The 13,779-nt window shown below is 55.9% G+C and overlaps 1 protein-coding gene across 2 annotated transcripts in view; it reads left to right on the top strand.

Annotated features, from left to right (window-relative positions):
* The window catches only part of CXXC5 (CXXC finger protein 5), a 35,867-nt gene extending 22,679 nt beyond the window's left edge, over positions 1-13,188 (top strand). For both annotated transcript variants that reach the window (XM_044226363.1, XM_044226367.1), the window contains exons 2-3: positions 9,459-10,538; positions 12,126-13,188. In XM_044226363.1, the coding sequence (XP_044082298.1) occupies positions 9,624-10,538; positions 12,126-12,170 (960 nt within the window). In that variant the 5' untranslated portion in view covers positions 9,459-9,623 and the 3' untranslated portion in view covers positions 12,171-13,188. The remainder of the gene's footprint in view (positions 1-9,458; positions 10,539-12,125) is intronic.
* Positions 13,189-13,779: the final 591 nt, after the last annotated feature.

The following is a 13,779-nucleotide window of genomic DNA, read 5'->3' as shown; positions in this document are numbered from 1 at the left end:
CGTGGCAACAGTGTGTTGACGCTCACGACCAGAAGAACCCACAAAAATCCAGCCTTCATGTAAACCACTGTAGCATACACGTACGCACACTCAGGCATGTACTTAACATCCAAGGGTGTAACTAGCACACACTCCACATGCACACACAAGGAGGTCACACAAAGACCTTCTCCTGTACTGGCATATAAGCCCTGTGAATACATCAGTGTTCCAACCCACAGGGGGCTGTCTGAGTCTGCACATACACCTGGGCACACCCACAGCCCCACCGCAGACACACACACACACACACACACACACACTCATGGGTGTAGCGTGTACCCTATCTGACGCACCTTTTAAGTGGACACAACACAGATCTCCTAGTTGGTGGTGATGCTCCTCACCGTATGCACTTTAGCCAGAGCTCACTCCCTGAAGCCCAGTGTTCTGTGAGCACATTTATACCACCCAAGGGGCTTTTGTCCCTGACATGCTGAAGGGAGCCTGAGGCCTCCCCCTTGATGTGCTCTGTCCAGGGAGCCACGGGAGAGTAGGAAATGGCAGTTGACAGATGGACTGTCCTACCATCCTGGCCAGCCTCTTAATGTACTTCAACCTGGGCCCAGGAACACCCAGATGGAGGGAGAGGTGGGGTTCCAGGCACTTTGGGGGGACTTGTGGGTTCTGGCAGAGAGGCAGGCTCAGGGGGATGGCCTCTCAGGTTCTCTCTGGGTCCCTGCCCACCACTAGCCCCCAGTCAGGGTGTGTAAGTGTGGGGAGTGTGAGACGTGGGCAAACTCTGGGCTCCCCAGAGTCTCTGGGGTAGGCCTGGCCATCCACCCCCTTCCGCCGCCAGCTGTGGACCGCTGTGACCACCCTTGAGAGGGGGAGCTGGAGGGTTAGCAGTGACAGGGCCCCTCACGCCCTCCCCCCCCCCCAGGAAACTCAAAACCCCGGGCCAGCCGCGGGTGGCGGCTTGGGGCAGGCACAAAGACGGCCTCTGTGCGGCCTGGCTGCGCTGCCCACAGGATTCTGGGGGAGGAGGCAGGAGCCGGTTTCCGTCCCATTCTGCTTCCTGCGGAGGCCGCCGGAATGCCCGGAGCTCTGGCCCAGCCTGGCCCGTCCGGCCCACCCGCAGCCCCTTCCCCTGTCTTTTCCTGGGCCTTAGGGTAGAGCTGCAGACTTCCCTGCAACAGTGCTGTCACATGTTTTGCCCAGAGCCCAAGAGCCGCCCACCCCAGAACCCCTATGCTGGGCTGAACTGGACCTCAACCTCCTGCCATGATTCCCCTTTCCCGGTCCCTCAGAGCCTTGGCCAGTGTTGGAGAGCCAGGCCTTGGAGTCACACAGACCTGGTTTCAAATCCTGCCTTTGCTGCCTATTGACCTTGTGACCTTTTGCAGGTGACTTGACTTCCCTGAGTCTCAGTGGCCTCATCTATACATGGGTGACAATACCAGTTAAAGAGTTACAGAAGAAATTCAATGAGAAGATGTGTGTAAATTACCACAGTACTGGTAGAGTGAGTGTGCAACACGAGGGTCTGTGATTATCATGTCCTCTGGGGAGATGAAAGCACTGGAAAGGACCTAGATGCCCCTCTCCCCAACAGGCCTCATAGGGTCTCAGCCCCAGAACCTTCTCTCCAGACTTCAGTTTCCATGTCTGCAGATCACTTCATGGGCAGATTCAGGTCCTCTGGGATTTGTGGGGCTGGAGGTCACCATCTGGAGTCTTTTTTTGTGTGTCTCTACTGTTTTCCTCGATCCCTCAGGGATCACAATGGGGTGTGGAGTAAGAACTGTGCTCCATTTTACAGATGGGAAACTGAGGCTCACTATGGGGAAGGAAGGGCACAGTCAAATCAACAGGAAGAGACCGGATGGAGCCACAAACCTAGACGTTAGAATTCTGGTCCCCTGAATTGTCCTGTTAACACCCTTGCTCCTCACACACAAGCCCTAAAGGACAGATCCCCCCTCTTCTAATTCCTTGGCCCAGTTATCTCTGAGCTAGCTTTCCTCCCCTGTCCACCAGGAGAAAGATCCTAAGTTAGTGCGTGGTCCTGACCCCAGGTTGATGTCAGTTTAGATATTACTTTGGGAAACATTAGCCTAGATCCAGAGGGTCCGCAGTGGAGAGGGCAACACTTTTCCCTACCTCACAACTGTTTATTGAATTGCTTGCTCTAAATGGGCCAATCATCGTCCTTCAGAAGGTGTGTAGGAAGATTCAGTGAGACGAGGCATATAGCGTCTGGCACTCAGGAAGTCCTCCTTCCTTAACATAGTAACTTACCCTCCTGGTTCCATGTTGCATCTAGAGAAACTGACTCAGAGGCCATATGCCAAGGTCACCCAGAGGAAAGGGTGATCCTTTGACTGTTGTAGAGAGGGAACCTGGCCTGACGGAGGTGCCTGGTGGGGAAGCTTTTGTCTTTATCAGAGGTGTCCCAGATCACTCCCTAGAGCCCCAGGTCGGGGCATACCTCCTGGCTGGGGCCTCAGTGTTCCTTTCCATAAAATGGGCTGACCCCCTCCAACTGTTTTTTGGGAGCTCTGTAAGGGAGAATAGAGCCCCATGGACTCCTGGGGTTTTCTTTAGCATGTTTCCTTCTTCAGGCAATGGGGTTGTGTCTGCCTTAGGTGGAGGGTTCTAAGAGGGTCAGGGAAGTAGGATTCTAGCCCCCTGTTCTGTCTTAGGGAGATTCTAATAGTGCTGAGGGCAGGCTTTGCCCCAGGCCATCTGCTGGATATTAGTAGTGATCAGTGTGTGCTCCTGTGTGTTCATCTGTAGTTGGAGATGTGCCCCGTGCTCTTGGGTGAGAACTGTCTTTCTCCCATTTCCAAGGCCACTGTCTCCATGTGCATCACCTTGGGCCTGAGTGGAGCTTCTTTCCCCTTCTGGAAAGTCCCTAGGCTGAATCATGGAAATCAGAGATGATGCCCCCACCCCCTGCCTCCCCAGCTTGCTCAGCCACCAGAGCCTATGGTCTGTTCTCTTCATCACCACTGGCTTGCCCACCATCCGTCTGTCCATCTCAACTCCCTTGGAAGCTAAGACCAGCCACCATTGTGGGTGGAAGGTCATGAAGAGGGTGTAACAGGAATGTCAGAAGTACACAGGGAGGGGCGCCTGGGCTCGCTGGGTGAAGCCTCTGCCTTAGGCTCAGGTCATGATCTCAGGATCCTAGGATCGAGACCCGTGTTGGTCTACCTGCTCTGCCAGGAGCCTGCTTCCCCCTCTCCCCCTGCCTGCCTCTCTGCCTACTTGTGATCTCTCTCTGTCAAATAAGTAAGTAAAATCTTAAAAAAAAAAAAGGTGCACAGGGAAGTTAGGGAGGAGTGTGAAGAGCTAGACGGAGTGTGCATGTCGGCAGTGCTGGCCCTCCCGGACAATGGCAGAATGGTGTGCTGTGCTAGGCTGCTGGCTTGGGATCCTCAAGGACCCACTGGAATGCACCCTCCTCCAGGAAACCTTCCCTCAGCAGGAAGGACGTCTGGAAGTTTTGTTCTAGCCAGCAAAAGAGTAAGAGAGGGATGGCACCTTGCTCAGACCCTGCCCTTGGCTATGGTGATGATGTAGCACAACTCTGTAAACTTATTAAAAATCATTGAGGGTGCCTGGGTGGCTCAGTGGGTTAAGCCGCTGCCTTCGGCTCAGGTCATGATCTCAGGGTCCTGGGATCGAGGCCCGCATCGGGCTCTCTGCTCAGCAGGGAGCCTGCTTCCTCCTCTCTCTCTGCCTGCCTCTCTGCCTGCTTGTGATCTCGCTCTGTCAAATAAATAAATAAAATCTTTAAAAAAAAAAATCATTGAATTGTACACTTATAAATGGATAAATTTTATAGTGTGTAAACCATGCCTCAGTAAAGCTGTGTTTAAAAAATCTTACCCTTGGGGCGCCTGGGTGGCTCAGAGGGTTAAAGCCTCTGCCTTCGGCTCAGGTCATGATCCCAGGGTCCTGAGATCGAGCCCCGCATCGGGCTCTCTGCTCAGCGGGAAGCCTGCTTCCTCCTCTCTCTCTCTCTGCCTGCCTCTCTGCCTACTTGTGATCTCTGTCAAATAAATAAATAAAATCTTTAAAAAAAAAAATCTTACCCTTGGCCTCAATGCCCTGCCCACTTGAGACCCTGCCAGCCTCACGACCATACCTCACACCCTCTTCCCCACTTTTTTTTTTTTTTTTTTTTAAGTAAACTCTACCCTCAACGTGGGGCTCAAACTCCCCACCCTGAGATCAAAAGTTCCACGTTCCACTGCGTGCTCTCCCGACAGAGCTGGCCGGGCTCCCCTCTTCCTCTTTTCTTAAGAACTATTTCAGGCTCATGTCCCCTTTGGTAACCTCCCCTCCTCTTTAAGTCCCAGGCTAACAGTTCCTTCCTCCAGAAAGGCCCCCAGTGCTCCATTTGGCCGCCTTCCCGCGCTCATTTCATATTGGTTCATGTGACCATTGGCCCAGCCCTTGTGTGCTCCTTCATGGGCAGTGCCCAGTCCGAATCCTCCACTGTCTCCCCAGTACTGCAGGGCGTGGGGCTGCTGTTGGTTAATCAGGAGGAGGGGATGTGTGCAACTGAACATCTAGAACAGCTCACTGTGGGCCACCTGTGTGCATGTCTGTGTGCGGACATCCCTCCCTTCCACCCCCAGGCCTCTTCCCCCACTGCTGTCTGGCCTGAAGGGCTCAGGCTCTGTCTGGGGGGTGTGTCCTGGTTCCCCTGGGGCTCAGGGTGGAGTGAGGGCATTACCATCACCTCTGGTGACCTCATTGACAGCTGATATTATGACGTCGCTGGCCCAGCATTCCGGGTTCCTGCCTGGGCATCTCCAAGCCCCCCAGGTGAAGACACTCCCCTGGGGTCTGTGACAACTCGCCCCCCCATCCACATAAAGGTGACAGGCATGGTAACAACCCTTTGGGGGACAGTCTTGGGACAGATGGGTCACCGTGTCCTGGGCTACTTTATCAGTTGCATAGGTAGAGCAAAGGTGGTCACACGGCAGAGTGACTCATACTTGCGCTCTGGGTTCAAATTCTAACCAGTCATTTGACCTTGGCCTGACAGTTTGATCTTTGAGCCTCAATTTCCTCGCCTGTGAAACTGCATAATAGTTCTCTTTTTTCTTTCTTTTTAATTTATTTATTTATTTATTTATTTGACAGAGCGAGAGAGTAGAAGTAGGCAGAGCAGCAGGCAGAGGGAGAGGGAGAAGGAGGCTCTCTGCTGAGCAGGGAGCCCAAAGCGGGGCTCCATCCCAGGACCCTGGGATCATAACCTAAGCTGAAGGCAGAGGCTTAACCCACTGAGCCACCTAGGCACCCCTGCTTAATAGTTTCTATTTCCCAGGTTTCCATGTAAAGCTTAGGAGCACAGGGCAGGAGGATATAGTCAGTGCTCACTAAATGCTTTACTGGTAGGTTTACTTAGTTAATGGGACTCTGAGGTCACTTGGTGCTGGGAGCTGGTTGGAGAGGGGTGGCTCTGTGTCTTCTGCGGCTGGCTTGAACCTGGAGTAGAGGCAGGGGGATGGTCCCAGTGTCAGGAGAGTGGCTCCAGCTTTGCCCGCCTGTTTTCCCAGCTTAGCCAGGGAGCTAGCGCCCATAGGAGGTTGGGGCCTGAGTCCAGGCCCTGAGGCCAAGAACCCATTGACCCTCAGCCTCCTCCCTATCAGTCTCTGCTTTGCAGCCTTGGGCCAGAGTGGGCTGGGGTCCACCCGGCCCCTGCCTTCCTCCCAGAGCCACGGGCATGTCCAACCGCTTTCTCTTGGTCCCCAGGCCCCTGAGTCTAGGATTCCCTTCGGCGCTATTTCCATGTCTGTCAGACCCTCAAGTCTCCCAAGTTGGGCTAGGAGCCTTGGATCTCTGTGAGCCCAGTCCCTCTGTTTTCTGCTTCCGTGAGGCTCTGTTCTCTAACCTTGACCCTTTGCCCTGTCCTCTCCAAGTCCCTCTTTCTCTGACCCGCCCCTCAAGTTCTCTGTCTCATGATCCTCTATCTGTACCACCTGTCTCTGTTCTTTTGCTGCCGTGTCCCCCTCTGCCCCCCAGCTCTCAGGACTGGTTCCCCCTTCACGCCCCTCCCTCTGCTCTGTCCCCGCCCGTCAGCCCCTGGTCCCAGCTCCCGGCCGGCCCGGCTCCTGCATGGACAAAGGGGTCCTTTGTGGGCTGACCGCGGCTGGCAGGGCGGCGGGGCGCTGGCTCCGCATTGCTGATGAAACGGAGCCCTTTGTTGTCCCTCCTCAGGCGCAGTATTTCTTTTTGGGGGCTGGATGCGTTCCTGGCAGGGCCGATGATGGATGCGCCCGCCGCCGCCCGCCTGCCCGCCAGCTTTCCCTCCCGCTCATTCCCGCTCCGCTTCAACGCAACCCCAGCTCCTCCCCTGCTGCCTGGGCACTGCCAGGCCCTTCCTGGTCTGGGAGGGGGCTGCTGTGTGCCTTGCAGTAGAGGGCTGGCGCCTGGGAGAAAGAAGGTCTTATGTCCTTCCCTACCTTGAGTAGGGCAAACAAACCCAGTGGTCAGTGGTCCACTGGGACCAGGTCATCAGCTTTTCCCAGAGTCTAAAGGAGACAGATGAGCCAGATATAGGGGCAAATTTGGAACAAGGTTAGAGACCTGGCCTTGGGACTAACTAGATGTTGGTATCTGCCCCACTCTGGGGTTTGAGGACAGAAGTTCACCTGGGTGCTAGTACCCCTTGTTTGCTCCCCACCTTCTGCAGCTGGGAAACCAGCGTCTGCTTGCAACACCTGTTTGATGACATATCACGTCCTCTGCTCCATAGCTCAGTAGGTCCCAGGACCCTGAGGGGCTGGGAGAGGGAAGTCCCTGAGGAAGCACAGAAAAAGAAAAAGAAAAGAAATGATCGGAGAGATTCAAAGAAGGGCCAGAGCTAAACAGAACATGAGGTTTAGTCCCTACCACAAGACTCAGGGTGGAGACAAAAGCAGATAGACTGAGCCAGAGCTCCGGCCCTGAACACAGTCCCCGTGTTGGAGGGAGCTGACTTCTAATTGACCTGCCGGCCCTGCACACCGAGCCAGATCCTGGAGCCGGGAGGGGGGAGGGAGGAGAGCAAGAGCAGCGTTAATGCAGCTATCGATTTCTGCCACCAGCCAGCAGGCCGCAGAGGCGGGGACACAGAGGGGGGCTAGGGCGCAGGCTGCTCCCCTCCCCGCCTCTCTCCCACCTCTCCAACCCAAGGGCTCCTGCCTTCTCCTGTCTTTGCTCACCGGGTCTGGGCCTGTGGGCACCCTGTGCTCCAGGGCAGAGTATTTGAGCCCAGATGGGGTGACGGTTGTTGGCCCTAGTCTCCGACACCTAGCCAGGGTCACTGCTGTCTAGAAGGGTCTCAAGAGCCACCCTGGGCTTAGGCCTTAGCAGGTGGGACGGAGCATAGCTATCTTACGTGAGCCTCTTCCTCTTAGTACAACACTGACCTCTGTGGTACCCCCAGCCAGGCCCTCCTGGGTTTGTCCTGGTGGAATATGCTAGCTGGCCCACCCTTCCTTACCACCCATCTACCTTCACTAGGAAGGGGTGTACATGGGGCCATTGCCCTCTAGGGAGAGACAGGGAGCATCTGGCTCTCTGCTGAAGCCTGCCATCTTTGCCTCACTCAGATGGAGTTTTTTCCTTCTACACTTGCTTCTCCTTGTGGCACTCCTTAGCAATCCCAGAGCAGGGGGCCCTGCCGGCTCAGGGCCTCAGTTTCCTCCTCTGGAAGTGCAGAAGGTTGGACTACATGACCTCCCAGGGACCAGGCCCCGGCTGAGTTCTGTGACTTGGGGGATGGTGGGGTTGCCTAGGGACAAAGATGTATGTGTGCCACCCCCAAGGCTAGGGCGGGACAGGCCCAGCCAGATGTGCACCTCCCCCTTGAACCACCAGCTGCTCAGGCTGGGCCCTCTTCTCCGGTCTTCTCCCCCTCCCCCCCAGGGTTGCTGGGCCACAGCAGGCAGGCAGGCAGGGAAGGGACCTTAGAGAGCCAGGACTGATGAGGAATCTGCCACTCCACTCCTTCTGGATAGTTCCTTCTAGAGTTCCTGGCTAAGGATCCTGGTCAAGGAGCCCTTAATCCTGGGGCTTGAGCAGAGCATGCTTGTCCTGGGAAGGGGCACCTCAGAAATGTGGTTGTGGCCAAAGAACAGACTCTGTTCCCTGGAGGGTAACACCCACTCTCATTCCCAGCCTGCAGCAGCCAGAGGCCCCTTCTGCCCACAGCCTGCCCCTGGGCTCTCACTGGGACCTCATCCCAGACCCATCTGGGAGCCAGGCTGAAGCACAGCAGGGAAGCCTGAGTAGAGACAAGAGTGGGGTCTGAGGTAGTGATGACTGTTTTTGAGAGTGAGGAGGAAGCGTGTGTCAATATGTACACAGCATGTCCCCCTACTCTTACAGGAGAGGGCTTATCCTGTGGCACAGTGCTGCCTGCCCTCTAGCAGGAGGATACATGCTCCTTGAAATAGGGATTCTGTGCTCTATTTGGCAACCTCTTAAAGTCAGTTTCCTTTCCTTGCAGGATTTGTCAGAGCCTTGAGATAATCCATATGTATTTAGGAATTGACAAATGTGAGCCTTAGAACAGCTTCCCAGACTACTATTTTTTTTTAAGATTTATTTATTTACTTTAGAGAGCAAGCACGCATAGTAGGAGCACAAGCAGGTGGAGGGGCAGAGGGAAAGACTCTCAAGCAGCCTCCCTGCTGAGCGCAGAGCCCGGCAGGGCTGTATCCCAGGATCCTGAGAGCATGACCTAAGCTTAAATCAAGAGTCAGACCTCCCCCCGCCCCCCCCCACTGAGCCACCCAGGCATTGATTTCTGGTCTACACCTTCAAACTTTGCAGAGGCTATTCCAAATCCTTTTGTAGATGGGTCAGAGAAGGAAGATTAGGAAGCAGAAGGTGACTCTATAACCTTCTGAGGTTAACAGACATTTCCAGTTCTTTCCTACCCCCCAGCCCAGGAAGAACTGGCCAGAGATCTGAGCTGTACAGATCCGGGCTGAGCCTCTGCCATGGCACTTGGTAACTGTATATTCATGGCCAGTTCTAACCCTTGTGTAAAATAGCCACTACTACGAAACGTGCTTGTGAGTCTTAACTGAAATAGTACAGAAAGGGGCATCTGAGTGGCTCAGTCACTTAAGTGTTTGGAGTTTAGCTCAGGTCATGATCTCAGGGTTGTGGGATCAAGCCCCACATGGGGCTCCATGCTCAGCTTGTTCCTCTCCCTGTGTTCCTCTCTCTGCTCATGCTCGCTCACTTTCTCTCTGTCTCCTTCTGTCTCTCTAAATAAAATCTTGGGGAAAAAAAAACCAGTACATGTAAAAAATACCTAACCATGTTGGGTCCAGCGCGTGATAAATGCCTAGCAGGGCTTGCGTCTGTTAAAATGGCAATACCGTGGCTGGTCCTGGTGGGGATGTGGGGGAAGGAGATGCTTACCTCCGCCCTGACCCTGTGCCCTCTTGTCCCGACAGAGTGAAGACCCTTCCACGTGGACAGCTGACCATGTGCCTGCCCTGAGCAGCAGGGCCCACTAGGCATCTCGGTTGTGGGCAGCCGGGCCGGCACTCGTCCGTGGACCCCCCCCCACAGTTGGCAGCCCCCGCCCCGAGCAGTGGGCTCTGGGCCTCGGCCCCACCATGTCGAGCCTTGGCAGTAGCCCCCAGGACAGTGGTGGCAGCAGCAGCAGCAGCAGCAACACCGGTGGTGGCAGTGGCCCCAAGGCAGGAGGGGCCGACAAGAGCGCAGCGGTGGCCGCAGCCGCGCCAGCCTCAGTGGCCGCAGAGGACGCGCCACCCCCCGAGCGTCGGAACAAGAGCGGCATCATCAGCGAACCCCTCAACAAGAGCCTGCGCCGCTCCCGCCCTCTCTCCCACTACTCCTCCTTTGGGGGCAGTGGTGGCAGCGGCGGCAGCATGATGGGCAGCGAGGCCGCCGAGAAGGCTGCCGCCGCCGCTGCGGCCGCCTCCCTGTTGGCCAACGGGCACGACCTGGCAGCGGCCATGGCCGTGGACAAAAGCAACCCTACCTCAAAGCACAAAAGTGGTGCTGTGGCCAGCCTGCTGAGCAAGGCAGAACGGGCCACGGAGCTGGCAGCCGAGGGACAGCTGACGCTGCAGCAGTTCGCGCAGTCTACGGAGATGCTGAAGCGCGTGGTGCAGGAGCACCTTCCGCTGATGAGCGAGGCGGGTGCGGGCCTGCCCGACATGGAGGCCGTGGCCGGCGCTGAGGCCCTCAACGGCCAGTCCGACTTCCCCTACCTGGGCGCCTTCCCCATCAACCCGGGCCTCTTCATCATGACCCCGGCCGGCGTGTTCCTGGCCGAGAGCGCGCTGCACATGGCCGGCCTGGCCGAGTACCCCATGCAGGGAGAGCTGGCCTCCGCCATCAGCTCGGGCAAGAAGAAGCGGAAACGCTGCGGCATGTGCGCGCCCTGCCGGCGACGCATCAACTGCGAGCAGTGCAGCAGTTGTAGGAACCGAAAGACTGGCCATCAGATTTGCAAATTCAGAAAATGTGAGGAACTCAAAAAGAAGCCTTCCGCTGCTCTGGAGGTAACGACGCCTTAGAGGGAGGTGTGTGGGCTCCTGTGTCTGGCCGGCAGTCTGAACCCAGCCCCGCCCCACCCCCAGCCCTACCTTTCCTGCCTGGGCCAGTGTCTGGGGGCCACTCAGCCAGTCGACCCCTGGGCCTGGGGGTCCTGGAGCAGGCTCCCAGACACCAGTTCACCGCCCAGAAAGTCAGAGCCACATCTTGAGATCTCAGTAGGTCGTAGTTCACAAGGCAGGCAACAGGTTCCAGGTGGGGGCCTGGCCTTTGCAGCCAGGCCCAGGGATTCTGAACCCCTTCCTGGAGTTTTGGGCCAGCCATTGAGGTTTCCGTATAGGTCCTACGTTTCTGACTTTCAGATGTGTCCTAAAGCTTTCAGTCTGTGCCCTGAGATTCTGGGGCTCTCCCTTGTCCCACGTGGGAAGGGTTCTGTCCTGTGGACCATGTGGCTTTTAAGGGTAAGCCCTTCACTCACCCCTTCAGAGCCCAGCCTTTCCCCTAAGGCCACCCTGGTGCTCATTGGCCTGAGGCCTGGAAGAACCCTGTGTCTAGGTATGTCATTGACAGAAACCGGGTTTTTGGGGGGCCTCAAGGTCAGTCTGGCTGCATAGGTAAAACGGCCAGGGGTCCTGTGGGCCTAGGGTGAAGGGGTGGCTGTGATCCTGGGATATATGCCAGGCCTGTCCACTTTGGCATGATTGGCTTTGTGGGGAAATCACCACATAGCCACACGGTCAAGGCCAAGGCAGCCCAAACAGGAAGGGGCTTAGAACAGGCAGAAGGGTTCCCATGCTGCTTTCTCTCCACCCTCATGGCAGGGCTTGTCCCTGTGCCCCCAGCTGTGGCAGTCTAGTGGTGGTGCCAGGCCTGGGTACAAAAGCATCTTTTCAGCCTGCTGTCCCAGCCCCGGCCCCGCCCCTCTATGAGTGGGCCGGACGCAAATGTTCAGAATGGTTGGAAAATAATAATGACATCCCAGCTGTGGCTGCTACCCACCCGCAGGCCCCAGACCTCATATATCTGCTCTTCTGCCCAGAGAACCCACCTATATGCACACAAAGGCACCCGCTGACATCTCATGTGGACACACACACACACAGACACACCCCTCCCCACCTGGTCCAGTCTTAGCTATAGATGTAGCCTCTTAACACAGCCAATATCCTTCCTCCCCTCCCCGGCTGCACACACTACTACCCACCGTAGCACAGCTCGAGGCGCACGTCCATACAGGCCTCCAGTGCGCATGCTCCCTGCTCATTCAACAGAACCACGCACACAGCCCCCTGATGCACCACAGCCACCTGGCGCTCGTGGCCTTTGGACCAGGGGATTGGGTCTTCCTGTTTGGAAGCAGGGTTCCTGGACACTGGCTCAGGGGGCCTCAGGGTGCTCCGGGCCCTCCAGCGGCCCCATGGGCCAAGCCTTCTTCTCTGGCCTGGTCAGGATGGCAGGACCTCCATGGGGTGGCTGCCTTTTACTCCAGGTCCGTCCCTCCGCCATGAGGCCATCCACGGGGGAGCGTCTTTGCACCAGGTCCCGCCGGACCCTGACTGAACTCTCTCCTTGTTTTTGTCTCCCGCCCCCACCAGAAGGTGATGCTTCCGACGGGAGCTGCCTTCCGGTGGTTTCAGTGACGGCGGTGGGAACCCAAAGCTGCCCTCTCCGTGCAATGTCACTGCTCGTGTGGTCTCCGGCAAGGGATTCGGGCGAAGACAAACGGATGCACCCGTCTTTAGAACCAAAAATATTCTCTCACAGATTTCATTCCTGTTTTTATATATATATTTTTTGTTGTCGTTTTAACATCTCCACGTCCCTAGTATAAAAAGAAAAAGGAAAAAAAAATTTTAACTGCTTTTTCGGAAGAACAACAACAACAACAACAACAAAAAAGAGGTAGAGACGAATCTATAAAGTACCGAGACTTCCTGGGCAAAGAATGGACAATCAGTTTCCTTCCTGTGTCGATGTCGATGTTGTCTGTGCAGGAGATGCGGTTTTTGTGTAGAGAATGTAAATTTTCTGTAACCTTTTGAAATCTAGTTACTAATAAGCACTACTGTAATTTAGCACAGTTTAACTCCACCCTCATTTAAACTTCCTTTGATTCTTTCCGACCATGAAATAGTGCATAGTTTGCCTGGAGAATCCACTCACGTTTATAAAGAGAATGTCGATGGCGCCGTACCGAAGTCCCTCTGTATCCATCCACGCGTGCAGAGCTGCAGTCAGGAGCTCGCGGGGGGGCGGGGGGGAGGTGGTGGGGAGAGCAGCCCACCCTCTCCCGGGCTGCCTACGCTGTACTCCTGGTCCCCAGAATGGGATCCCCACCCCGACAATGATGATTTTGCGAAAATGAAAGTTCTGTTCCTTTCTCCATTGAGATCTGGGGAGCCCATGTCTCGATATTTCTGATCCTGGCTACTGCCCTTAGAGAAAATAAGTCCTTTTTTTCTGGCCTTGCTGATGGCCACAGAAGAAAGGGCTTCTTCGCGTGGCCCCCTGCCCGTGGGTATGGGTGCCCCGGGGGGCCCCCTGCTGCCTGGGCCCCCTTGCCCACGGCCAGCTTCCTGCTGATGAACATGCTGTTTGTATTGTTTTAGGAAACCAGGCTGTTTTGTGAATAAAACGAATGCATGTTTGTGTCACGAAGCACCACCGCTGGCTTCTTGCTCTCCGGTTGGGGGGCTGGCTTGGGGGCTGTTGCTGGGCAGGGGTGATGTGGAGCCACTTGGGAAAGCAAGAAGGATGGCCCCGGGATATGGAGAGTCTGGGATCTCTTGGGGAGTCGAGCCTGGCAGATCCTGAAAGGGGGTCAAGCAGGAACAGGCAGCCCAGCTGGCATGGTGGAAGTGCTGTTAATCTGGAAATGGCTGGTTCTGGAACATTCTCGCCTGCCTGATTGTACCCCCTACCTCAGAACCCGGACCTCCGGGGACCTTCACTTACCTGGGGCCACCTCCTCTATTTACCTAAGTCAGCAGGGCCTGGCCAGTACGGAGCAGCCAGCAGGACTGGAGCTGCCTGTTTGATTGCTTGCTTGCTTTCTTACAGGGATCTGTTGCTCCCCCAACCACTGAGGTGATCCCCAGGGAACAGTTTTAACCCAGATTTGTGGGGACCTGACTGTGCCCAGAATGCACAGAGAAACACCCCTACCCTGCCATACCCCTCTTTGGGCCTGAGGGCAGCTGGACTGAAGCTGGGGCGGTGTGGGGGAGGTATCCTTGGCTCCAGTTCTTG

This window comes from Neovison vison, chromosome 1 (assembly GCF_020171115.1).
Source record: "Neovison vison isolate M4711 chromosome 1, ASM_NN_V1, whole genome shotgun sequence".
In the NCBI taxonomy this organism is placed as follows: Eukaryota; Metazoa; Chordata; class Mammalia; order Carnivora; family Mustelidae; genus Neogale; species Neogale vison.
This window is presented reverse-complemented; position numbering and strand designations above follow the sequence as displayed.